At 43.2% G+C, this 27,684-nt stretch overlaps 1 protein-coding gene across 1 annotated transcript; it reads left to right on the plus strand.

Annotated features, from left to right (window-relative positions):
- Positions 1–1,760: 1,760 nt before the first annotated feature.
- COPS5 (COP9 signalosome subunit 5) lies at positions 1,761–20,207 on the plus strand. The gene is made up of 8 exons (XM_072151779.1): positions 1,761–1,945; positions 5,655–5,889; positions 7,846–7,974; positions 8,752–8,817; positions 8,957–9,042; positions 17,274–17,385; positions 19,148–19,296; positions 19,913–20,207. Exons 1-8 carry the CDS (start codon positions 1,806–1,808, stop codon positions 19,995–19,997), a joined length of 1,002 nt encoding a protein of 333 aa, XP_072007880.1. The 5' UTR covers positions 1,761–1,805; the 3' UTR covers positions 19,998–20,207.
- Positions 20,208–27,684: the final 7,477 nt, after the last annotated feature.

Consider the following 27,684-nt stretch of genomic DNA (forward strand, 5'->3'; position numbering starts at 1 on the left):
TCACAGTACAAGGATAATTCACACAGTGATGTCACAGCACAGGGATAATACACACAGTGATGTCACAGTACAGGGATAGTACACACAGTGATGTCAGAGTACAGAGATAATACACACAGTGATGTCACAGCACAGGGATAATACACAAAGTGATGTCAGAGTACAGAGATAATACAGTGATGTTACAGTACATAGATAATGCACACAGGGATGTTACAGTACAGAGATAATGCACACAGTGATGTCACAGTAGAGAGATAATACACACAGTGATGTTACAGTACAGGGATCATATACACAGTGATATCACAGCACAGGGATAATACACACAGTGATGTTACAGTACAGGGATAATACACACAGTGATGTCACAGTACAGAGATAATACACACAGTGATGTCACACTACAGGGATAATATATGCAGTGATGTGACAGTACAGGAATAATATAAAGAATGATGTTACAGTGAAGAGATAATACACACAGTGATGTAACAATACAGAGACAATACACACAGTGATGCTTACAGGGATGCATAAAATAACATAAACACACAAGACTACTGGCATTAAACTGTCTTACATGCTTTGCATCATATGTTTTTCTCTGAAAATAAGACCTACTGTGAAAAGACAGTTACAAAGGTTATATTATTCATAATCATGACACCTAGAAACTCAGTTCTACTGTCATATTAAACAGGAGATTATCTCCTTTAATATTGCATATTGGGTAAGATTTATCAATCTGTGTACACAAGAATTCTGGAATCATTTCTGCCTGAAATGCTGTGCGCCACATTCATTCAGGGTTCCAAAAAAGGGACATGAGCTCCGGGAAAGTTGGATGTAAACTAGACTAAAATAACAGTGGGTCTAAAGTAGACTCCACAGCTGTAAACTAGCCCAGATACTTCACCCAGCATGATACATCACCTGGCTTGTTTACTTACAGTTGTATATACATCTACCTCATTGACCCAAATTATTAAAGTGTTGGCGCTAATTTTCTGTCTGACTTTGTACTAAAAAGAACATACAAACTGCATGCACCTGTATTTATAAAGTGTCTGCGCCAGTTTTGTGTTGTGGCTGCACTTAGACTGACAAGGCAGAAAAAATGTGCACCTAAAGGGGCGGGTTAGTGCTTAGTTGGACTGTGTGCAACATTTATTACTAACATATTTCTGTCTGCGCCTCAATTCTGCAGCATGAACAAAGTGCGCTAAAAAATGCTGCACACTTTCGGAGCAGTGTAGGGAGAACCAGATTAATGAGGAGTGTGCACCAGTTTTGATGAATCTGGCGCACTCTGCACATTCCACAGGCGAACTGAACCAAGTACAGACTTCACCGAACCAGATACATCCGTAAATAATACATATAGAAATAAAACACATCAACAAACAATAGCCACCTGCAGATACAGTAACTACCCCAAATTGGTTCTCTATAAAGATGGTGAAATTACAGTGCTGGTGTCAGTAATCTGAATGGTCACTAGGTGGCGCTCCTATCTCAAAGCTCTTCCTACAGTTCATGTTCTCGGGCTCAGAGGATCATACCATTATACAAAAAGGGGGAGTAAAATTAGCAAACAACCCGTCACGATATCTAGTACAGCGAGTAGATCTTTATTTATTTATTTATTTATTTTTAAACAGTATAGCCTCAATGAGAAAAATAAAACACGGAATCGATATATAATATATACATTTATATATAATACCCCCCCTTCCGCCCTCCGTCTTGATACCGGTAAGTGACATGCGCACTTGCAGCTGTTGTGTGACGGCTCCGGTAAGATGGCGGCCGGCAGCAGTGTGGCCCAGAAGACCTGGGAGCTCTCCAATAACATGCAGGAGGTGCAAAGCATCGATGAGATCTACAAGTATGACAAGAAGCAGCAGCAGGAGATCTTGGCCGCCAAACCCTGGACTAAGGAGTAAGTGCTGAGCCGCCCGCCGGCTGCGGGGTGGGTGACAGCGGGGAGGACGGGCTGATACACGGGAATATGGAAGGAGATAGGAGGAGGCTGGGAGCACAGAGAGCTAAACGACATGGCCGCTGTGTTGTTATGTCTTTATAACCCTGTGCTGTTGCCCTTAGCAACCTGATTTTGGGTCTGACAATTGTGATGTGATCTGTTGCTACGGCCAACTCTTATCCGCACGTATGATATATACACAGCAGATGTGCTGCAATGTATCTCCTGCATAGTACAGGAAGGAATCATTTTAGGAAATGTCCCATTTTGTGAGTGGTCCGGCAGTTTGTGTATCAGGGTTACGCAGATGCTTCACTACACAGTAATACTGCACCAGATTATTTTTGGGCATGGGAAAGGGGATATAATCTGTTTGGTTGAGGGTCTCCTGTTAATGGGGAGGTCCTGTGGCTGCTTATGAATGGAACTATATAATAATAATCTTTATATAACAACTTCATATCCTGCATCGCATTACATGGTAATGGTTCAATAGTAGGGAAGTGTTGTAACCAGCAGAGGAGTCCTACTACCGAATCTACACATTCATACGTTTAAAATCAACAGCAAGAAGCTCTTGAGGGAAAATGGGATGGAAATCCTTAAAAAAAACCTATCAGTGATGTTTTAGAGGTTGTTTTTACTTGTATGAAAACTCATGTATCCTCTGAAGCAGTGATGGCGAACCTTTTGCAGACAGAGTGCCCAAACTACAACCAATACCCATTTACATGTCACAAAGTGCCAACATGACAATTTAAGTAGTAACTTATTGATCCCTGCTGTATCTCATTTATTGGTGTCCTGAGTTCACCAATACAATATTAAGGTAATGGAGAAATTTTGATTCCCTCCAGGATCCACTGAAGAGAAAGAATCAGGGGACCCAGAGCAGGAGCTCCAACGATAGCCCATATCTATCCACACCTCTCCTGTAGTCCTGGCAGCAAAGGATATTGCTTTAAAATGGCACTGAGCATGCCACATCCTGGTCTGTCTTGGACCACAGGAGAAAGCTTTGAGTCCTGTCTGGAAAACTCTCTGTTGGCATGAAGCCCTGGGTGCCCACAGAAAGGGCTCTGAGTGCCACCTCTGGCACCAGTGCCATAGGTTCGCCACCACTGCTCTAAAGGGAACCTGTCATCAGAAATTGACGTAATTAACCGTTACCAGTATGTTGTGAAGCAGATGAACACCTTCCAGATGATGTTTCTTTCATGGTGCTGTGTGGTGGCATCATCCAGAAAATCTACTTTTGTATTGAGTTGCAAATTGTTTTTATAACTTCATGGAGGTGGAGAGTTCAGCATTGAGGTCAAGCTCCCCTCACCTCAAAATGAAGGAGACCTGGTTATTTATGTGTCTGAATGTAGAACCATCGATTACAGTGAAGAGGGCATTCTGAAGTGAGGAGAGCTTGACTTCAGTGTTACCAAGGCCCCTTTATGCTGTAGTAAACCCCGCTCCCTGAACCCCCCCCCCCCCCACTGTGTGTTAAAATTTCTCTACAGTTGTGAAATTATATCAGGAGGGCCAGACAGTGCTACAGCCTGTGAAGCTAGAGCATTGAGAGGCTCTCTTCACAGCGCCAGGATCCCTTAGGAATAATTTTAAAAGTTGACTTTTAGAATGGCATAGACCATGGGTAACAAATATTAGAACATTACCGCAGTCTCGGTGCCGGGATCTATGAGTAAGTGTCCCTGGTTTATCATGATGTATTTTGATGGTAGATTTCCTTTAAAAGGCATTGGCCAGTAAATTATATGGCTGATCTATTTGCAGGATAGACCATTGTTATCTGTTTGGCCTGATGTAAATATGAAAATGAGTTGAAATAATATGGAAGGATCCGCTCCCTTTGTGTTCCTGTAGCAGGAGAATCTAAGCTGCGGCTTCACTGACAACTACCAGCCGTTCAAGTGTTAAAGATTGATATAAATAACAGGACAACCCCTTTAAGGCAGGGGTCACAGTGGGAAAAGAGGCTGTTGTATTTCGGTTCTAAGGCTAACCACACCAGCCGGCATCCAACCACATCCACGTCCGTCCCCTTTTGATGTGTAGATTGTAAGCTCTTTCTAGCAAGGACGTCATTCCTATCATTTCACCTGACTGTTCTATATACACTCACCGGCCACTTTATTAGGTACACCATGCTAGTAACGGGTTGGACCCCCTTTTGCCTTCAGAACTGCCTCAATTCTTCATGGCATAGATACAACAAGGTGCTGGAAGCATTCCTCAGAGATTTTGGTCCATATTGACATGATGGCATCACACAGTTGCCGCAGATTTGTCGGCTGCACATCCATGATGCGAATCTCCTGTTCCACCACATCCCAAAGATGCTCTATTGGATTGAGATCTGGTGACTGTGGAGGCCATTTGAGTACAGTGAACTCATTGTCATGTTCAAGAAACCAGTCTGAGATGATTCCAGCTTTATGACATGGCGCATTATTCTGCTGAAAGTAGCCATCAGATGTTGCGTACATTGTGGTCATAAAGGGATGGACATGGTCAGCAACAATACTCAGGTAGGCTGTGGCGTTGCAACGATGCTCAATTGGTACCAAGGGGCCCAAAGAGTGCCAAGAAAATATTCCCCACACCATGACACCACCATCACCAGCCTGAACCGTTGATACAAGGCAGGATGGATCCATGCTTTCATGTTGTTGACGCCAAATTCTGACCCTACCATCCGAATGTCGCAGCAGAAATCGAGACTCATCAGACCAGGCAACGTTTTTCCAATCTTCTACTGTCAGATTTCGATGAGCTTGTGCAAATTGTAGCCTCAGTTTCCTGTTCTTAGCTGAAAGGAGTGGCACCCGGTGTGGTCTTCTGCTGCTGTAGCCCATCTGCCTCAAAGTTCGACGTACTGTGCATTCAGAGATGCTCTTCTGCCTACCTTGGTTGTAACGGGTGGCGATTTGAGTCACTGTTGCCTTTCTATCAGCTCGAACCAGTCTGCCCATTCTCCTCTGACCTCTGGCATCAACAAGGCATTTCCGCCCACAGAACTGCCGCTCACTGGATGTTTTTTCTTTTTCGGACCATTCTCTGTAAAGCCTAGAGATGGTTGTGCGTGAAAATCCCAGTAGATCAGCAGTTTCTGAAATACTCAGACCAGCCCTTCTGGCACCAACAACCATGCCACGTTCAAAGGCACTCAAATCACCTTTCTTCCCCATACTGATGCTCGGTTTGAACTGCAGGAGATTGTCTTGACCATGTCTACATGCCTCAATGCACTGAGTTGCCGCCATGTGATTGGCTGATTAGAAATTAAGTGTTAACGAGCAGTTGGACAGGTGTACCTAATAAAGTGGCTGGTGAGTGTATGTCCCCATGATCAGTAATGTGCTGCAGAATATGATGGCGCTATAGAAATAAAGACTTGTGTTGTAAAAATTTCTGTTTTTAGTATAATAAGTCCATAACATTAAACAAACTAATAAAATAGTTTTTTTATTGTATCTTTTTGACCATACAATCCTGGCATGCAGGGCTTCATGACTACTCTTGCTGTAGGATATACAGTATTTCTGAACTTTTCATAAAAGTTTTAAATATTATTACAAGGAAATCCTTTTGTTCCTAAATGTACTTGTATCTATTTAGCTTCTCCGGTTTTGACCTTTTGTCCCTTGCCTTACAGTCATCATTACTTCAAGTACTGCAAAGTGTCTGCCCTGGCACTGCTGAAAATGGTCATGCACGCCAGATCGGGAGGAAACCTGGAGGTGATGGGTCTGATGTTGGGAAAGGTGGATGGAGAAACCATGATTATTATGGATAGCTTTGCTTTACCAGTGGAAGGAACTGAAACTCGAGTGAACGCACAGGCTGCTGCCTATGAATACATGGCGGCATATATAGAAAATGCCAAGCAGGTAGTGTCATTGAACAATACTACATTCTCATTATATTGTATACTTTTTTTTCATAGAGGTGAAGTATTCATTAGGATGTGACTTTAAGGGTGCATTTTCCCATTTATAGCTCTTATTTGTATGCACCAGATATAATTGTTTGGCAACTGACTCTCAGCGATCACTTGGAGTCTCCAAATCCCTGTGTAAGTGGGGTGGTGGTGCAGACAAGCACAAGAGCACCGCTATATTCATTCCTATTCTATGCCACATGGCTGTTGTTTTTGGACGTGTGCTGACCAACAGCCGAGTAGCGTTCTGCCAGACCCATAGAAGTGAATGGAGTACTGCTCAGGCATGAACCCAACCACCCCATGTAACAGGATACTTGGGGACTACTGTTCTCCAGGGTTCATAAATGAAAGTTACCAAAATGACTTCATTGCTAGCTATTTAGTCACTGGATGCAATTCACACTTGGTTTTTGTCATGGACATCAATAAAATTATTTCCTTTATTTATATAGAGCACACAGATTCTCTTTTTAGCGAGAAAAAAACGCAACTCTAGAGTCACACAATGGCAGAAAAATTACAGCACAGTGTGTGCAACACCACATTTAGCAACTGAGAATTTTCAAAAGAACGCAAATTTAATCGCAAAAATACAGCACATAGGAGGGGGTGTGTGTGTGGGTCCATTGCTACTACAGGTAGATTTATCTCCAACTTGCTCAATTTTGAAGTAAGTTTTTGCTCAATTTTATGTTTGAGGTATCTGAGAATTTCCTATGCAAAAAAGTTGAAATTGAGCGGATGTAAAACATACGTGCGACTGGTGCAGTCTATTCGCATAGATCACACACAGCTGATGGTCACATCAGAAGGCATATAACACTGCACATACACCGCACTATAAATCAGACTGCTGGAAACCTGCCAGTCTAACACATAGACAACTGCTCAAAATTCTGCCTAATGATAAATCTCCCCAATCAATGTACATACATTTATATAGCACCAACATATTCTGCAGCGCTTTATGTATGGGGTTATATACAAATAAAATAAGGTCATTACAGAGTAATAACATGGTCAGATGAAACAAAAGTGAGGGCCATGCTTGCAAGAAATCACTTTCTCATCAGTATTTATTGAATTCTGACACGTATACCTTAAAGGGAACCTACCACCACATATTTACCTATAAAGGTAGATCGGGTGGTAGGCGGATCTATAGGACGTGAGGCTAGCCCTTTTAAGGGCTAATCCTCACGTCCCCGCTATCTTTTGCTAACTTTAATTCGGCAAATATGTAAATTTTGTAAAGCGGCTACTGGGGTGTGGAGTAGCCGGAGCTCGTAGTTGCGCGCCCTCGTCTGAGAATCCTGCCGTATGCGCAGTGGCTCCAGCTTTGGAGCAGAGACCGTGCAGCCCCGGGCCTGCTGTTCTGCGCAGACGGCAGGATTCTCAGACGAGGATTTTTGTTGGAGGAACAAAGAGGCTACAGGGGCATGGAGTAGCCGCGCTGTGTAGCCTCAGCTCCGGCGACTCCATGCCCCAGGAACCACTTTACAAAATTTACATATTTGCAAAATAAAAGTTAGCAAAAGATAGCGGGGACGTGTGGATTAGCCCTTAAAAGGGCTATCCTCACATCCCATTTATCCACCTACCACCCGATCTACCTTTATAGGTAGATATGTGGGTAGGTTCCCTTTAAACAAAATCTCCATGGTAATTTGAGTTATGATTATGGTATTGGCGAATATAAATAGAGGAAAATAAAGTGGATGGGCTGAATTTTGCCCAATTTTTTTCTCTTTCCTCTCCTCCAAAGAAATAAGGCATTGGACACTTGAAATCCAAGTCTAGAGCATTAACTCGTTGTTTAGCCAAGATAAAACCTGAATTTGGATAGCATGAATGGGCCACTAGAGGGCAGCAGACACTTTACTAATTGCTTTCTCTTTCTCAGGTTGGAAGACTTGAAAATGCCATTGGATGGTACCACAGTCATCCTGGCTATGGCTGCTGGCTTTCAGGAATAGATGTCAGCACTCAAATGCTAAATCAGCAATTCCAGGAGCCTTTTGTTGCTGTAGTGGTGAGTGTCATTTCTTTTATACCTGATGAGGAATTCTTCTTTGGGATGAAATTAAACTTTAAACTAATCCATGTTGGTGTATTGTAGTCTCCTAATCTGCAGCCATATAGTAGGCATCAGATTTGAAGTACAGGCAGTCCCCGGGTTACATACAAGATAGGGTCTGGAGGTTTGTTCTTAAGTTGAATTTGTATGTAAGTCGAAACTGTATATTTTATAATGGAAGTTCTAGACAATTTTTTTTCTTTTGCCCCAGTAACAATTGCAGTTTCAAAATTTTTGGTGTAATTGGACCAAGAATTATCAATAAAGCTTCATTACAGGCATCTTACAGCTGATCATTGCAGTCTGGGACTATAGTAAAGCATCCAGAGAGCTTCACCAGAGGTCACAGTGGGCAGAGGGGTCTGTCTGTAACTATGGGTTGTCTGTAAGTCGGGTGTCCTTAAGTAGGGGACCGCCTGTACTATTGTAATGATTCAATATTGGTAATTTTCAAAATATCCATGCTAAACCGCACTCGGACTCCAAAGTTAGTAGGAAACGCAGCAGAGTGCAGGTCAGTATTGTAATTTTATCAATTTTATTGGTCAGTTTGCACGAAATTAAAAATCACTACAGCGATTTATGACACTATATGAAGTTTTATTATTGAAGTCTAAATCCTGGTATTGCAATAACTTAGGAAATATATCAGCAGAACCTTTCAATAAAAGAAGGTCTACAAAAATATCAGTGTGTGATACACAATGATAACCATTACACTATCTTCCTTAGATCGACCCAACCAGGACAATATCTGCAGGAAAAGTCAATCTTGGAGCTTTCAGAACTTACCCCAAGGTAATATGTTTTGTAGTAATTGCACTTGTAGCACATCTGCAGATGCTTATTGGATGATATATACAATATAAGTAGTTAGCAGGTATAATATGTTTATTTTTAAATTTCATATACAAACTGCTTACTTTCTGATTATTAGGGATACAAGCCTCCAGATGAAGGTCCATCAGAATATCAAACTATCCCCTTGAATAAAATAGAAGATTTTGGCGTGCACTGTAAACAGTAAGTTTATTGTAATGTTATGCAACATTTTCTGTTCAATAAACTTTATTAAAAGTAATTAGTATCAACATACATAGACTTGTCATTGAATCACAGTAAAATTTCAGAATATAAGCTTTCAAGGCATATACACACATAACTTTGGCGTGTCCAGTATTCATTTGCATTACAAAATGCATTCCGCACCTCTCAAAACGATAATTATACCTAGTTGAAAGTTGTCTCCTTTAGTGCATTGAGCAAGGAAACTGGAGAGAAAGTCTATGTTACTAAACAATTATTAACAACTCGAACCACATTAAACATTTACGACGTGGGGAACCATAGGAAAACACATAGCGGTATACAGAGGGGAAGGGGATGTAGATAGGGAGGGGAAAACACACCGGGTAAGAGGGAATGGTAAGAAGAAAAGGGAAAATTTCTCACTCAGGCCATGCGTCCACCACCTGTTTCTATCCAAGTGGCAAATTCTGCCGAACTGCGAAAGTCGATCCATGGGGACCATACCCTGGTGTATTTCTCCATCTGAGAGTCCGCCAGTCCCTCCACGGCTCTCATCTCCTCCATTCTCATAATATGATTTAAGGCTTCCGCCCACTGGGCCCTTGAGGGACTTACGCTTGACTTCCATAGTCTGGGAATGATCTGTCGAGTGGCGGCAATGCAGTGTCTCAGAAAGCCTTTCTTTATCACAGAGATAGAGCCAGGGATCATAGATAATAGCCCGATCTCTGGGATCGGTGCAACCGAGTCCGACCATAATTTATTGTAAAGTGCAAAGACCGCCTCCCACAGACCACTCACCCAAGGGCAAGACCACCAGATATGTAACATGGAACCACGTTCCCTGTCACATCTCCAACACATATCAGACACCTCAGGGAACATCTTATGCAGCCTCTCTGGAATTCGGTACCATCTGGCGACGATTTTAAAGTTAGTCTCCTGTATTTGTGACGAGACAGAGAGTTTATGAGTTAAGACAGACTCCTTATCCCAATCCTCTTCAGTAAATGTTTTGTTCAGCGCCCGTTCCCAAGCTTGTCTGTACGGGACTGGCGTATTTTTAGTCCTCTCTCTCACCAGCCACCCATAGACCATAGATATTAGATGCCTAGGAGGTTCTTTATTCGTAAAAATTTGTTCTATAAATGTTAGTTCCCTTGTAAGGGATTGTGTGTGCCCCAGGGATTGTAGGAAGCTGCTCAATTGATTAGCCATAAACCATCTGCTGCCTCTCATTTCAGCGGGGAACCACCCTTCCAGAGAATGTATGTCGCGGCCTTTTAGTGCGTGTCGTACTTGTACTACCCCGTTTAACGGTAGACCGAATATTTCAGGATTCATATCTCGTAGGGGGCACCTAGCATCTAGAAATATTGGAGACATGGGGCCCGGGATGGATGTCAGTTTATGTCGTTTCCTCATTCTGTCCCAACTGCCTAGCAGTATCCTATATAGGGGTGTGCAGGGAGAGGATGTGTTGCGGTCTACCGGGGAAAGCCAGAGAGATGGCATCAGAGGCGACAAGTTCAAAGAAGCCTCCAGCGTCACCCAGAGCTTGGAAGACGAATTCAAGGCTGCATCTACTATGCAAGTCAGCATAGAGGCCTCATGGTATAGTCCCAAGTCCGGCAAGCCCGCCCCTCCCATCTCTTTAGGCCTAGTAAGTAAAGTGTGGGCCATCCGAGGTCTAGAGGAATCCCATATAAAACCTGAGATCACCCTTTTAAGTCTACTAAGGAAGGAAGGGGCTATTTGGAGGGGTATAGTTTGGAAGAAATAGAGTATTTTCGGCAGGAAATCCATTTTAATTACACTAATCCTTCCGAACCATGAGAGCGGAAGGCGCTTCCAGGCAAGGAGCTCCATCTCTAGTGACACCAGAAGGGGCTGATAGTTATCCTGAAAGAGGCAAGATAAATCCGTCGGGATTTTTATCCCCAGGTACGTGATGACTTTTTCGGCCCATCGAAAGGGGAACTCATTCTTAATATCCCCCACCGCATTGTCAGGCAGGTTTACATTAAGCAGTTCGGACTTCGTGAGGTTTACTTTAAAGTTAGAAAGTTCAGAGAAGATTTTAAACTCTGCCATTACTGACGGAAGCGTTGTGCGTGGTTGAGTGATAAATAATAAATCATCCGCGAAGATGGCCATTTTATGACGGAGCCCTCCCAGCTTGAGGCCCTTGATAGATTTATTAGTTCTAATGGCGTTTGCCAATGATTCCATCACTAAGATGTAGAGCAGTGGTGATAAGGGGCACCCCTGGCGGGTTCCGTTGCTTATGGCAAACGGGGTAGTAAGATCCCCATTCACCCTGACCATCGCCGTCGGGTTCTGGTAGAGGGCCATTATACGAGCTAGCATGAGGGGGCCAAGACCTATCTGCCTGAGTGTCTGTTCCATGAAGTTCCAACTTACTCTGTCAAATGCCTTTTCGGCATCAACAGAGAGCAGGCACATGGGGATCTTCTGCCTTTGGGCAGCGTTCATCAATGACACTGTTTTGATAGTATTGTCCCTGGCTTCTCTGCCTGGGACAAACCCCACCTGCTCCTTATGTATAAGACCTGGAATTAATGTTTGCAGGCGTTGCGCCAGTAATTTAGAGTATATTTTAATATCTATGTTTATGAGAGAGATGGGTCTGAAATTGGCACAAAGGGTGACGTCCTTCCCGGGTTTTGGAATCACAGATATATGCGCCATTAGGGATTGCTTTGGAAAAGTAGCCCCCTTAGCTATCGCATTGTAGGAGGAGAGGAGGGGTTCAATTATATCCATTTTCAGCGTTTTGTAGAAGCGCGGAGAAAAGCCGTCCGGTCCCGGACTCTTACCCACTTTCAATTCCTTAATCACCTGAGCAAGTTCCTCAGATGTGAACTCCAAGCCCTGAGCCAACTGCTGTGATATACGTTTTGGGGCATATTTGGACAAGTATGCAGCTATGGCCTCCCTTTTATCCGCATCTTCCTGCATTGGTAAATTATATAGGGATTCATAAAATTTCCTGAATTCCTCCAAAATTCCAGAAGGGTTGAAAATCATGCCATTAGTTGGCGAATTGATAGACATAACCCTTGAAGATAGTAGTCTGGGATGCAGGGCCCTAGATAACCACTTGCCACATTTGTTGCCATACTCAAAGAAGCCAAATTTTAGGCGATCCCTTGCACATAGGGTTTTCTGGTCTAATATTTGCAAGATTTGTTGCCTAACTGAGGATAATTCTGCTCTCAGAACATCAGACCTCTGAACTTTATTTGCAGACTCAAGAGAGGCCAGAGTAGCTAGTAAGGATCTAAGTTTGGACGCATTTTGCCGCTTAATTCTAGCCCCGTGTGACATAAAAATTCTGCGAAGTTCGCATTTTAGCACCTCCCACATTAGCGGAGCATTATTATAATCAATAGGGTTGCCATTCTTAAAACGCTCTATAGCCTCCTTGACCTCAGCCGAGCACAGGGCATCTTTTAACCCCTTAACGCTCTGCGCCGTAGCTCTACGGCGCAGAGGTATAAGGGAAGTATGAAGAGGGCTCACGGGCTGAGTCCTCTTCATACAGAGGTGGGGGTTTTTGCATTTTGCACAAAACCCCCACCGCTAATAACCGCGGTCGGTGCTTGCACCGATCGCGGCTATTAACCCTCTAAACGCCGCCCGCAAAGTCGCGGGCGGCGTTTAAAAGACGGCGGCGCGCGGGCGCCGCCATCTTTTTTTCGATCGCCACGCCCCCGAACGTCATCGGGGGGCGGCGATCGGTTACCATGGTAGCCTCGGGTCTTCTCTTGACACGAGGCTACATGGTTTATGCAGGTTCGTTACAATGAGCCAGTGGCTCATTGTAATGTAAGACCTGCAAAAACGCCATATATTGCAATACTGTAGTATTGCAGTATATGGTAGGAGCGATCTGATCATCTAGGGTTATTGTACCCTAGATGGTCTAAAAAATAGTGAAAAAAAAAAGAAAAAAAAAAGTTTAAAAAATAAAAAAAATTAATAAAATATTAAAAGTTCAAATCACCCCCCTTTCCCTAGAACGGATATAAAACATAACAAACAGTAAAAATCACAGACATATTAGGTATCGCCGCGTCCCAAAATGCCCGATCTATCAAAATATAAAAACGGTTACGGCCGGCGGTGACCTCCGAGGCGGGAAATGGCGCCCAAATGTCCGAAATGCGACTTTTACACCTTTTTACATAACATAAAAAATGAAATAAAAAATGATCAAAATGTCGCACAGACCTCAAAATGGTAGCAATGAAAACGTCGCCTCATTTCGCAAAAAATGACCCCTCACACATTTCCGTGCGCCAAAGTATGAAAAAGTTATTAGCGTCAGAAGATGGCAAAAAATTTTTTTTCTTTTTTGTACACATTCGTTTAATTTTTGAAAATGTATTAAAACACAATAAAACCTATATGAATTTGGTATCACCGCGATCGCACCGAACCAAAGAATAAAGTAGGCGTGTTATTTGGAGCGAAGAGTGAAAGTCGTAAAAACTGAGCCCACAAGAACGTGACGCACGTGCGGTTTTTTTCCAATTTTTCCACATTTGGAATTTTTTTTCAGCTTCGCAGTACACGGCATGTTAAAATAAATAACATTACGGGAAAGTAAAATTTGTTACGCACAAAATAAGCCCTCACACAGGTCTGTACACGTAAAAATGAAAAAGTTATGGATTTTTGAAGTTGGAGAGCGAGAAATGAGCCGGAAAACCCTCCGTCCTTAAGGGGTTAATAGATGATCGTTAAGCCGCCAGGAGAATGTCTTCCTCCTTTGAGGATAAGGTCTTATAGCACCCATTACCGGCGCGTGGTCAGACCAAATTATGGAATCGATAGAGCAAGTAGGGCTGAGATCAAGGAGGGAATGAGAGACCAGGAGTGTATCAATACGGCTATACGTGTTATGCACACTAGAATAGTGACTATAATCCCTTTGTGCCGGGTGCAGTATTCTCCAGAGATCCACTAAATTTAGTTTAGCTAACTCCTGTCTTAGTCTACGGGTGGCTGCAAATGAGATTGAGGACTTACCTTCAGACGTGTCAAGGTCTGGATCAAGTGGTACATTCAAATCGCCGCCAAGAATGATGTCCGAACCTCCAGCAAAGCCCGCCAAATCCTCCAGGAGATGGATACCATATGCAATTTGTCCTACATTAGGGAAATAAACATTAGCCAGAGTATAAATAGAGCCTGCGACAGAAATTTTTAGGAAGAGAAATCTGCCTTCCTGATCCACCCTAGAATCTAGGATCTGTGGAGAGAAGGAGGAGTGAAATGCCACAGAGACCCCTTTGGACTTCTGTACTGGGTTTGGTGCATGGAACCAAGTGTTATAAAATTTATTGCGACAGGAGGTCTTAAAATGAGTTTCTTGAAACATGACTATTTACACACGTTTTTTATGGAATCCATAAAGGATTTGCCCTCTTTTTCCTGGGCTATTCAGGCCCCTAGCGTTAAATGTGGCGAAGGATAAATTAGTCATTCTAAGCTAGTGGTAGGATCGCCTGTACACGGCCTAAGCAAGAAAGAGAGAGACTAATAATTAAAAGGGGGGGATAGGAAGACAGGGACTAGACGTTACTTACAAGACGAACAAAGACAGACCGGGGTTTCACAAATAATATAACTACCAACAAATAAGAACTTCTGGGTTCCCTGGTTCCCAGTCAATAGACCAGGTGTTAGACCAGGGTAACTCGTATTCTATACTATTCTACACTACAGTGTTATACACTAGGCAACACTATATGTCGCCAACCCTACTTGGGAACTTGGGCAAAAACTTTTGACGGTCGTGCATTAGCACCGGACCCTATGAAAAGAAGAACACACGGCCTCTCAGGCCAGATATAAAGGCAGCAGGCATTTGTTTCAGCAAATCCATGTTTGCATTTTAAACCATCTCCCTATTGGCGGTACAACCAGGGATATCTACAAAAGCGTTAAGCTAACAATATTTCTCTAGAACTTCAACTACATGCTTAGCTCAAGGTTTCAGGGTTGACCCGCAAAGGTAGCACTTCTGGATCTCTTGGAGTCTCGCTGTTGTTTCGGCGGGACCTTGTTCCATTGTTCCCTTGGAGGGGACACCGGCAAAGAGGCCGGACGCGGCCAGTCTGGCAGGGACACCATCGGGAGTTCAAAAGTTCCTAGGAAACCAGGCAAATCTCCCAGACGTCTGAAAGATGCACTCTTCCCATCCTTTTTGGCCAGCAGTTGAAAGGGATATCCCCATCTATATAAGATGTCGCGATCTCTTAGCAATTGCAGTAAAGGCTTGAGAGCTTTTCTGAGGAATAGCGTACGTCGAGCAAGATCTGGCAAGATCAGTAAGGGCGAGTCCCCATGTTGCAGTCCACCAGAGTCCCTGGCATGTTGTAAGATTCATTCTTTATCCTTATAAAAATGTATACGGCAGATGACATCTCGTACACGTTTAGGATCTGAGGAACGCGGGCCAAGAGTACGGTGGATCCTATCTATTTCGATCTTTTTGTTAGGAGGCATTTGTAGCAAATTGCCAAAGAATTTCTGGGCCCAATTCTCTAGCTGTGATGGCAGGATCTCTTCCGAGAGGCCCCTTATTCTCAAATTATTCCGTCTATGACGATTTTCTATATCATCAAGATGGTCCATGATATCTGCAATTTGAGACGAATGTTGTGCAATAACCTCTTTATGAGAATGAATAACGTCACGCAGACCTTCCTGATGTTCCTCCAATTCTAGGACCCTGTGCCCCACGTGCTTAATCTCCGATTTAATATCCTCCATATCCTTCTTATGTGAGGCCTCCATCTTTCCTAGGAGAGTCTCTGTAGATCTTCTCTGGTAGGGAGAGCCATTATGTGTGACTTCCAGTCCCACTCATCATGCGTGGACCGTGGTGGTGTGGATGTCTCCTGCCATTGTCCCATGCCGCCAGCAGCAAGGGAATTGAGCGGGGAAACGGGGCTATGAGCAGAAGCCCAGCAAGGAGAGGCCCCCAATGAGGCAGACTGAGCCCCAGGGCTTGATTGAGAGAGCCCATGTTGGTCCTTTTGAGGGGGGATGATATGGGCACCTGCTAGCCCTCCTGCAACAGTTGGAGAAGGGGGGTTGCATTCACTTGCCGGGGACTGTAATGTCCAGGGGAGCTCCCTGGTGACCTGTCAGGCCTCCTCTCTTCTGGCGGAGCCGCCATGTCGGCCCACGTGGCATGCTCACGGTGAGCTGCGGCCTCCACCATCACGGCCCGATCCCCTGCGCCTACCTGGGCCGGGGCAGACTGCGCTGCCTCCCTCTGTGTGCCCTTCTCCTTTCCTCCTTCCCTCGGCACTGTAGCTGTTGCAGCTGCTGGCTGCGACAGCTTCCTGCTCTCCTGCGGTGATGGGGCAGTAGCGCTGGAGTTTTCTGTGCCGGCGGCCATCTTGGCTGTTGCGTGCTTGCTGGTGACTCAAAGAATGTGGCCACACTCCCACTTTCCTTTCGGGATCGGGATCTCCCGGCGCTCCTGCCTCCCCTGCCCACCATCATGTCCCCGGTCAGGGTCTTTGGATGCCTGCTGCTCTATTTCTGCGGGTCTCGGAGCGGAGCACTGCAGTTGTGCGTCCTATCCCGCCATTAGCTAGCCACGCCCCCCATGTTATGCAACATTTTAAGGCATATTTACCTATAACAGGTTTATGCACCTAACCTATTCAATGTCCAAACCAATAGAACATGTATATGGTGCATATTTTTTTTAAAGGAAATCTACCACCACAATGAAAGACTGTATGCAAATGAGCCTGAGGGGCTCCAGGCTCCATTAACACCTATAGTGCCTGGAGCCCCTCAGGCTCATTTGCATGCAGTCCTTCATCCTGGTGGTAGATGCCCTTAAATAACTCTTTTATAATTGAAACAGTTGTAAGAAAGTGCTAGTGACCATTGTCCTACTGCAATGGTAATCTTGCTACTGTATAATATACACTTCTGTGGCTTGGCTATAATCTTGTTGATGTAGTTTACATAATTATATAGCACGTATTATAATTCCTAGCTTCTGGTATGATTGAGCCCATTTTCATCATGTTCCTTCCTAGCAATTTTATACTTTGGCAGCTATGAAACCCGTGTTCTTTTCATATTTATTCTTGAAATTTTTATTTTTTATTTATTTTTATTTTTTTCTGCTTTGGATAATTTATTCTTAATTTGATATTATTTAGGTATTATGCTTTGGAGGTCACATATTTTAAGTCTTCTCTTGACCGCAAGCTGCTGGAACTTTTGTGGAATAAGTACTGGGTTAATACACTAAGCTCTTCTAGTCTATTAACGGTAAGTACCACAATTAATATTTAATTCTTTGTTTTAAGGCAGCGGCCACATCATTGGGGCAGGATACCTGCTGTAAATTTCTGCTGCAAAAGCTACTTTAGGATGGGGCCTCATGGGCAGCCATTTTAGTTGTGTAGCCACCATGAACTCGCTAAAGGCTATATACAGGCCAAGCTTAGTGGGAATGATTTCTACATATCGCCTGTCAATAGCGACTGTAGTTTTGGACCATGGTATAGGCTGCAACAGTAAAATATATTTACATGCTTATTCAGTTTACTTAGATATGTAAATGGCATTTAAGTATAGATACATCCAGGAAGGAAATTTCCGACTCAGTGCTCCTTTTAAAACATTTTCGGGAGCTTCTAAATGTACCCAATCTGGCTTTTCAGACCAGAACAAGGCTTCTATGTGGTTTATGCCAAAATGCAAATCGTGAAGGAAGCCTTAAAGTGGTTTCTCTCCATAGAAAGTGATGGCATACCCTTAGGGACTCCTTGGCATCCTCATCGTTCTCAACTACTTGCACATTGCTTTCTCAGCCACCCACTACAGAGGAGAATGCCGCTCGTAGTGTAAGGCCGCGATCAGACAACATGTGCTCGCCCAAATAGCGCCGCACTGTCGTAGACACAGGGAAAGAGAGAGCGTGTTGCCAGATATACATCCCCACAACGGTCACTTGAATGTGGTCTAACAGTGTGTGGGACGGCACATATTAAATCCTAAAACTAGTTGTTTGTATGACCCAGTGTCTCTAAGGACTGGTAAACACAGGTAATCCCTGTATCTTGCCCTGCAGGTAGCTCTCGGCCTCGTCACTGCTATACTTTTATGTTCTCGGACAATGCTGAAGTCTCAGGGAGCGGCAAGAGCATTTAGCGCAGTGTTTACTGAGGCTGTTATTGTCACTGCAAGAACTGGGGGCAGGCGGAGTGACTGGATTAGAGATTTTGGCTCAATTGATACTTGTTAAACAGTGTGTGCTTAGTAATGCTTTCTAACTCCTGTGATGTTCATTATTGTCTGGGTAAACAACTTAGAAACCATGCAACTTAAAAGACAAATGAACTGGAATCCATTTTACAAACGCTCCAATTATGGACGATAAAACGCCTTTTGAGGCCGTTCTGTTAATGCAGTAATATTATGTATCATGAAGAAGAAAAGAAGCGTGTTACAAAACTAGCAAACTTTTATTCACATCTAATACATGTACAAAAACATAATGACTAATCGTACAGAACTGTCAAAAAATTAAACTGTACAACACAGTATAAGCACTCTAACCAAGGCGTAGATAAATGCCACAAATACGCAGTAGGTCAAATGTTTCCTTAAGTTATCAGGTTTCGCCGAATTTTTGAAAATTATCTTATAGATTAGTTCATCCACTGTCTTCCACGTGGGGTAGATTGTTACTGTATATGCTGTGTATAAAATACAATACCTGTCAGAATTACAGTCACACATTAAAAATAGAGAAAATGACATCTCTGCATTTTGGCCACTGATTTTTTATTTAAAGAAATTCATGCTTATGGTAAGTGTAACTTAACCTTTGAAGCTTTTTTTCTATTTCACAAATGAATAGTTCAGGTGGTACTAGTAAACTTTGTAATATACTTCATGAATTAAAACCGTTTCTATGTGGTTTTTGCTTCTTCGTTCTCCTGTAGTGAGTAGTGTAGCTTAACTCCTGTACACAGCTTAGAGATTGAATGTTTTCTCATGTTTCATCTTTCTGTCCTCTCCGCAGAATGCAGACTACACAACAGGACAGGTATTTGACTTATCTGAGAAGCTAGAACAATCTGAAGCTCAGCTCGGTCGGGGAAGCTTTATGTTGGGTTTGGAAACCCATGACAGAAAGTCCGAAGACAAACTAGCCAAAGCTACAAGAGACAGGTAATTTTTTGTTTTCCTGATTTAATAATTAATAAAAAATGTCTGTCAACAAATAACATGATTTTGTAGGTGATTATGATATGTACACACAGGACTGATGCTTCTCTTCTGTAATCCATGGCACAATCATGCAGTTTGTTGAATATGTCGGCCCATGCATTGCAAAGGGCAAAAATGCACAACATAAGTTTAACATAAGTATAACTAATTTGTGTGTGAAAAGACCCAGGGGCTATCTTCTGCAGTAGAACCCCCTTGCCAAATAATGTTTACAGTACTGGCACTTCTGCTAGGGAAAGAAGTTGGAACTCCATGCATCATATGTCACTATGATGTATGGAGTCCTGCCCCTAGAAGCTTTGTCAACCCCAAAAAATTGGTCTAAGATGGATTGTTATGCTCCTGTGTATGACATAGAATCTTGCAAATGAGGCCCATGTTTTAATAAAGTTGAATTTTTGTAAGAAAAAAAAAAACCACAGCCGGCCCCATATCATTTTGAGCAAAATGTAGGACGTGTAAAATGGCCAACCCCTTTAAGTGTAAAGCCAGCCTGATTGAATTTGTGAAATCTATTGATCACTTATTCTCCTCCCTTTTTTTTTTTCTTCCCCAGCTGCAAAACAACAATTGAAGCGATCCACGGCTTGATGTCTCAAGTGATAAAAGATAAATTGTTTAACCAAATTAATACTTCCTAAGCTTTTAATCGGCTGTTTCTTTTTCTTTTTGTTCTTGTTTGTACTCTTGTATGTGGCTTCTTTTGTGCAGAAGCTGTAAATGTCATCAGGTAGCACTTACTTTTTTTGTTTCAGCAACAGGGCACATAGGAAATTCTCGCATCCTTTTAGCAGTACTGAACATGTTCAACACTGATGCCTTCTGTACGAATAAAGTTTCAGTTCAACCTGTGCAACACTGCTTCTTTCAAAAGGGGAGGTGGGGGGTTGTAAGGTAAATTTCCTTATAACAAGTTGACTTGGTTCTTAAATCTCAATCATAGTATTATTCTATTATCCTATATTTTTATTGTACTTCTGGTCACCCATCTTGGGTTTAAGCCACGTATAACCATGCTTTTAATATATCTTACTAAAGATAAGAAACTAGGTCCTGATGAACCCAGGATACTCGTGTATAAGCCGAGTTTTTCAGCACAAAAAATGTGCTGAAAAACGTCCCCTCGGCTTATACACGGGTAAATACTTAATATATATACTTAAAAAATATTTAAAAAATAATAAACTTATATACTCGCCCTCCGGTGGCCCCGACGTGCAGCGCTGCTCCCCCGATGTCCGCGCGGGTCCTCTTCTGGCTTCCGCGGCAGTCTTCTTGCTTCTCTAACTTCGTGCCGGGCGCCGCCATTGTTTTTCTTCCAGGCGGCGCCTAGTATGACGTCAGCAGCGGCGCGTCATACTAGGCGCCGTCCGTGGGAGAGCAATGTGACCAATGCATTTCCCTACCTCGGCTTATACTCGAGTCAATAGGTTTTCCAAGTTTTTGATGGTAAAATTAGGGGTCTCTGCTTATACTCGGGTCGGCTTATACTTGAGTATATACAGTAAATGTCTGAAGCGTCTTAAAATGACTCCTTATTTTGGAAAGGACGTTTCCTTTCACCCGGCCTGAAGTGGCTAGTAGTTAAGTTGGATAAAAGCTGGTGATAGTGTCGCTGGAGTGATTGGGGCATACAAAAATGAAAAAAATTAAAAATATCAATGACACTACTTTTCTCTGAATTAATCTAAACAGATAGTGGACCTTACCACCACATTCTACTTCATTGCCCTTCACATTGGGTTGATGCACCGAAATTCACACACAGACGATGAATTCACACACTGCAGACCTGCTGCAGGAAGTTCAGCTACGATCTTTCATTCAATGTCGCATATAGAAATCCATACGCTTGTCTCTAAACAGTGTCATACAAATAAATGGGATTCCTTTTCGTTTGCCTGTGTTCTTGCAGAAATCTGTGAAATTTACTTACAGGAAACTTTTTTTTTTTTTTTACGTCACATTATAAAGATTTTATTTTAGTTTTTTTTTTGTATATGCAGGCGGCCCCCTACTTATGAACGCCCTACTTACAGACGACCCCTAGTTAAAGACGGACCCCTCTGCCCACTGTGATCTCTAATTAAGCTCTCTGGATGCTTTACTATAGTCCCAGACTGCAATGATCAGCTGTAAGGTGTCTGTAATGAAGCTTTATTGAAAATCCTTGGTCCCATTACAGCAAAAAATTTTGAAACTATTGTCACTGGGGCATAAAATTTTTTTTGTCTGAATCTACAATGATAAAATATACAGTTTCGACTTGCATACAAATTCAACTTAAGAACAAGCCTATGGAACCCATCTTATACATAACCCTGGGACTGCTTGTATATCGCTGCATGACAAGTCTATACCTTTTGGTGGTGTACTATTATTGGATGTCAGACCAAAGCCAGAACCTATGGCAATGAGTACAGAGGACATGTTACCAAGTATAACACATATACAGGATAATCAATTAGAGTTTTTTTCCTTACTCATACTAGCCAAGCTGTAAACACTATATATGATGAAATTAATCACCTAGGTGCACACCGTATAGCAGTGCATTTTATTGTTTGTTTTACATTACCTTTCTACTTGCTACATCCGCTAAATAAACTTTTATATCCTGAATTGTTAACAGAAGCAAACTCTGGATTCTGCTGTGGATGTGCAGAACAAACATTATTGCTTGTGTGAGTTGTCAATCTGCACCGGATCAACACAGAAGAATACAGAAAGGTGCAGCTTTCATCAGTGACGCTCCATAGATTTTCTATAGATTCTCCCGCATTTGCAGAAAACTGATTGACAGCGACGTCATTCTATTTGTTAACGGCAACGTGACAAATTGCTGCAATGTTCTTATACCTAAATATTCTACTTATACCTCAGTGTGTAGGTGGATTATTTAAGCTGGAGAGTACATCAACTTTAAGATAAGTAAAGGTCCCATCATTAGGGAACAGAGACTGGAGGACTTCAAATGGGGAGGCCTGTACTTTCTCCAAATCTGATTCTCATTGAAAACCTATGGGATGAGCTGAGTGACCATATAGAAGCTTGTAACGCTCTACCCCAGAACCTCACTGACTTGAGTCCTGCCCTTAAGAAATAGTAGGATACCTCCTCAGCAGACAAGTAGACAACAGCATGTGATAGCACGGTGGCTTAGTGGTTAGCATTACAGCCTTGCAGCGCCGGGGACCTGGGTTCAAGTCCCAGGGTCAACATCTGCAAAGAGTTTGTATGTTCTCTCCGTGTTTGCGTGGGTTTCCTCCCACACTCCAAAACATACTGGTAGGTTGATTGTGAACCCCCTGATTAGATTGTGAGCACCATTGGGGACAGGGACCGATTTGGGAAGCTCTTTGTGTGTTATATAAAATAAAATAATGAAAATTAATTATGTGATGATGTTGTTAGCTCACAATACAATCTACATATATTGTTGTTTTTAAGAGTTCTCCTAACCAAAGGAAAATAAGATAAATTAGTTTTCACAGGGACATAACTCTTCTTCGTCCTAATGAATACAGTTGTTCCGTCCTGGTCTGATATAGCAGCTTGCAGAAAATAATAGAACATCTCATGTGGATATGGGATAAAGTTTAAATGTTCTTCAATATGCCTCCAGTATATGTGCATTACTTATTCTGCATAGAGAATGAAACAATGTCACATGCGTAATGTAAAAAACGTTGAAGTCATTACAATGTATGATTTATAACACGCCAGGAGATTTCCAGTCCCAGAAGAACGCGCTTATATAGAAACATTCTTCTAACATCTTGGTCCGGGCTATTGTTGTAGAAAAGTAGCCAGTACCGTACAGTGTAACGGCATGATACATGCTCCTACTGTATGCTCCATAGAGTGCAAATAAACACAGCATAACAAAAGCGGAGCGAGACGTTACCCTGTAAACTTTTCTATATTGACAGATTGTCACTTGAGTGATACATTACAGAAGTGGGAATTATTCATATGCACAGGAATCCATTGATAGGCTCTGCTCTGCTTTGTATCTGTACGCGATGATGTAAGCAGGACGCCATAGAGCCCGTGACTGGTTACTCCAATGCCAAAGGAAGGACACGTTGAAGGCTGAGAAAGGTTATGGTTAGTGTCAGAACTTAACCCCTTCTCTGCCAGACGACTTATCGACTTATTTCTAACTCTTACAAAATCCCCACATGTAATTTTATCTAAAGCAAAACATACTATGGATATAATATTACACGATTATGTAGAAAAGACTATCTTTATTTCCGGATGGAATCCAGACTATTTTCCAATATGTATGAGACTCTACTATACATTATTTATCTATAGTTAAAAATAACTAGATTATACACTACACTAAACTGATTTCTCTAGTTAGATTTTCCTGCGTATAAAAGCAGGTGTTGCTACAAATTTAGATCATTATACATATGAATGTTCTGCTGAATGTATGTCTGTTCGACAGAAATAAGGCAGGTCATACAGACAGCTGTGAGTAATCTCACACCCTCCTACTCTTCCATATTGACTAAGGTCGTGTTCACACATGGTGTTTGTGTTGCGTCACACTGGCGCCGCTTTGTTTGCGCTTGCAAACGCAGACAAAGTCGCGCCCACCTGGGCGGGCCTCGGCCCGACCGCATCGGCGTTTCTATGGAAACGCCTGCGATCGGGAACGAGGCGCCGGTGTTTTGCGTTAATTTAACGCGAAACGCCGGCGGCTCGCTCCCGAACGCAGGCATTTCCATAGAAACGCCGATGCGATCGGGCCGAGGCCCGCCCCGGTGGGCGCGACTTTGTCTGCGTTTGCAAGTGCAGACAAAGCGCTACGTGTGGCGCCGGCCTAAGTTGATGTCCTACATCCCGATCCTCATCAATCCTGAAATCTGCTGTGGAGGGGCTGGTTAGGGGGACTGCATATATGTTGGATCGTCGTCCAGGCCTGACACATTTGACAAGTGAATGTCAAAGATGAAAATCACCAGGGCATACAAGGGTATAACCAGTAGCTAGGAGAGTAAGGGCCCATAGCTCTTCAGAAAATATACATATTTGTGTACTCACACATTTATACACTAATGCACACAAATTTAAGGCCGCGGTCACACGTACCGCTAGGCGTCCGTTCATAACGCAAAAACGAAAAAGGCGGGACTAGCACACCTAGGATGAGTATAATGAGGGTCAAGGCTATACATATAAAATATGGAACTCACAAGAAAACAGAAGTATGCCCCAGCTTCCCCTCACCTCCCCTTTGCATCTATCCCGGTTGCAGCAGGTAGATATGCGTATCCATCTTTTATATACACCTCATTGCATTTGCTTATAGATTATTCTGTTGGAGGATTGTTGGTTTACTTTTTGCTGACTCTCCCGGGATTATGAGCTTTGACCAAACACACTGGATATCTTATCTACTATAAGATACATTTCAGGATTTTGTGCGGCTAGGGGAGTGTCATTTCAGGAGGGGGAGCTGGTGGTTTGTAGGGGTGACCAGCACTATCACATGCTAGGTCTCCTTGCTGGATTGTTTGTTTGTGTGTTAATAAAAGTCAATAAAAGTTGTTTATACTTTACCTTTTTTTGGTCCTTTGGCATACTTCTGTTTTCTTGTGAGTCCGTTCATAACGCGACGCTAGCGCACAGGGGGAGGTCCTCGGCCCGAACGCACATGCGTTTCCAGGGAAGCACATGCGATTGATAAGCCGATCGCATGCGTTTCTCTGGAAATACATGTGCGTTCGGGCCGAGGACCGCCCCCCTGTGCGCTAGCTTCGCGTTATGAACGGACGCCTAGCGGTATGTGTGACCGCGGCCTAAGCACTGATGTACATTTCTACATTTACACAGATCTGTCCCAGTAGCTTCTGGCCGCCTGGGGGAAGTACACAGCAGCAATTAGAGTTGAAAGATCCCTAGTCCTGTTGTTCTGCTGTCCCCTTCCTCTCCCACAACATTTCTTATCTGAGCTGCTGATTCTTGCTATGTACTATGGAAGATGTGCACTGTTATATACATATTATTCTGTACAATGTGCAGTATGTTTATAATGGTGCACATGCTCCATTCTTCAGTGTATAAGGGCAAATTCTAGGGCCCCCTGGCACTGCGGGCCCAATAACAGCTGCTATAACCGCTGTAGTTACAGGCCTGGATATCACATATGCACAGCACATGTTATAAATACATGACAATTCCAGAGGTGAGATTACCTCCGGAATGATGGTCTGCAGCCCAGCCAAACGAATATCTAGGTTTAATCTAAAAATCAATCCCTGGTCATGTGATGTCACACAGGTGCATGGTATCACAGAGAGTAAACAGAGCTGTGCGTGAGCCGTGCACTTGTGTGACATCACATGACCAGGGACAGATTTCTATCCACTGAAAGTACAAATCCTGTGTTGCTGCAGTTTCTCTTCTGCCCTCTCCTTTCATTGCATAGCACTGAAGGAGCTGGCATGAGAAAAGCGACATCACAACCGGCCCGCCACAAGTGGGGCATCACAGACTGGAAGTCCCATTCAGAATGATTGTCGTAAGCCAGCCAAGACCTATGGCAGCCGCATGAGAACATAGGACATCTCCGGATCCAAGAAGCATCCACCAAGTGTACGAAGATGGATCGAGGAGGTATCCCTGGACCAGGCACAAAGGTAGGTAGGTAGTCCAATATCAGGATTTCCTGTGGCTAGTCACTGTTCACTGCTCCATCAGTCAGAGTCTACACACTTCATCCAATCTTCTTCACCTGCGTCTCCCTCCCTTTACTTGAGTAGTACTGCAGGATCGCATGCTTCCTGCATCACTGCAAGGAGCCAATGGATGAGGCCAGCGACTGGGACTGGGTATGAAGTGGTTGTGTGCCTCACATGCCGTGAGAGCGCCACAAAACTGCCGGAAACGCCATAGTGAATGTCCCCCAACGACTCCTATTCTACCTTGAGGGCGCCTTGGTTGCGTTTTCATTGCGTTTTAAAATGCATTACAACAGCTGAGGAGAGGGGATTTGCCTAATTACATTACTATTTACATTTGTTAACGCTATGTGCGTTAATGCATTGTTTACGCATGCATTACCAGTGCGTTTACAGTGCGTTTTGTAAACGCAAATGTTAACAGTAATGTAATTAGGCAAATCACCTCATCTCAGCTGTTGTAATGCAGCTGTTTAAAACGCAATGAAAGCTCAGGTCAAAACGCAACATGTGGACGCGCCCTGAAAGACAGCCCCTTTATACTGGTTTGGCTTAATCCCACATCATGTTATTAGACTTCTTGTAGGTCATACTTGGTGTTAAGGGGGCTGCCTTTCAAGGTAGCAAATTTACCATTTAACACCTTGGAAAACATATTTGCATACTTCCCAGATTTCTCTAGTGGAGCGTCTATGGCAGTGGTGGCGAACCTATGGCACGGGTGCCGGAGGTGGCACTCGGAGCCTTTTCTGTGGGCACCCAGGCCATCACCAGAGAGGACTCCAGGTATCTTCCTGCAGTCCCAGACAGCCCAGGACTTGCTGTGCACAGAGCTATTTTAAAGTGACAGTGCTACCTGGGACTACTGGATGAGTGGGAAGGTGTTGTGACAGAGAAGGGAGTATAAATCACAAATAAAATTTCTGTGTTGGCACTTTGCGATAAATAAGTGGGTCTTGGCTGTAGTTTGGGCACCCGGTCTCTAAAAGGTTCGCCATCAGTGGTCTATGGCTTTGTCTCCACATACCTGTAAGGCGGCCTTAATTGGCAAACTTTCCATAAGGCTACATTCACACTGACGTATGGAGGACGTATATACGGCCGATATACGTCCTCCATAGACGTCAATGGGCGCACGGCGCCCTACGGGAGCGGTACGGTGCAGCGCACGTACCGCTCCGTTCCCGGAAAAAGATAGGTCCTGTCCTATCTTTCTCCGTAGTACGACGCCGTGCGCCATTAATTCCTATGGAGAGGGGCGGGGGTGAGCTGCGCTCACCTCCTCCTCCTCTCTCCGTACACTGCCATTGCCCAGTATGGTACGGGCAGTGTGAATATAGCCTTAGGAGAACTCTTTCCTTCTGACCCCAAGCAATCAGAGGTACACTTGTTCAAGTCTATAATAATAATAATAAAAATAATAATAAAGATATATAAATAAAGATTATTATTATAAGTCTAAGAAAGTGAGAATAAAAGTTAGCCATTTTTATAATAAAAATGAAAGGAAAGTTGCTCAGTCTTGCTTTGATATATCAGCACTTTGGATTACAAGCAAGGTAATTTGTTCATTGGAAATTTTGCTTTGATATAAAAGGGTTTTGGAATGGAATCACATTCCCAGAACGAA

The sequence above is a fragment of the Engystomops pustulosus genome, chromosome 5 (assembly GCF_040894005.1).
Source record: "Engystomops pustulosus chromosome 5, aEngPut4.maternal, whole genome shotgun sequence".
Lineage (NCBI taxonomy): Eukaryota > Metazoa > Chordata > Amphibia > Anura > Leptodactylidae > Engystomops > Engystomops pustulosus.

Excerpts from the sequence above, each read along its gene's own strand:
- COPS5 (XM_072151779.1), top strand. The coding sequence starts at position 1,806 with ATGGCGGCCGGCAGCAGTGTGGCCCAGAAGACCTGGGAGCTCTCCAAT. Across the intron at positions 1,946-5,654 it reads GCCAAACCCTGGACTAAGGA|TCATCATTACTTCAAGTACT; the intron begins GTAAGTGCTGAG and ends CTTGCCTTACAG. Across the intron at positions 19,297-19,912 it reads GCCAAAGCTACAAGAGACAG|CTGCAAAACAACAATTGAAG; the intron begins GTAATTTTTTGT and ends TTTCTTCCCCAG.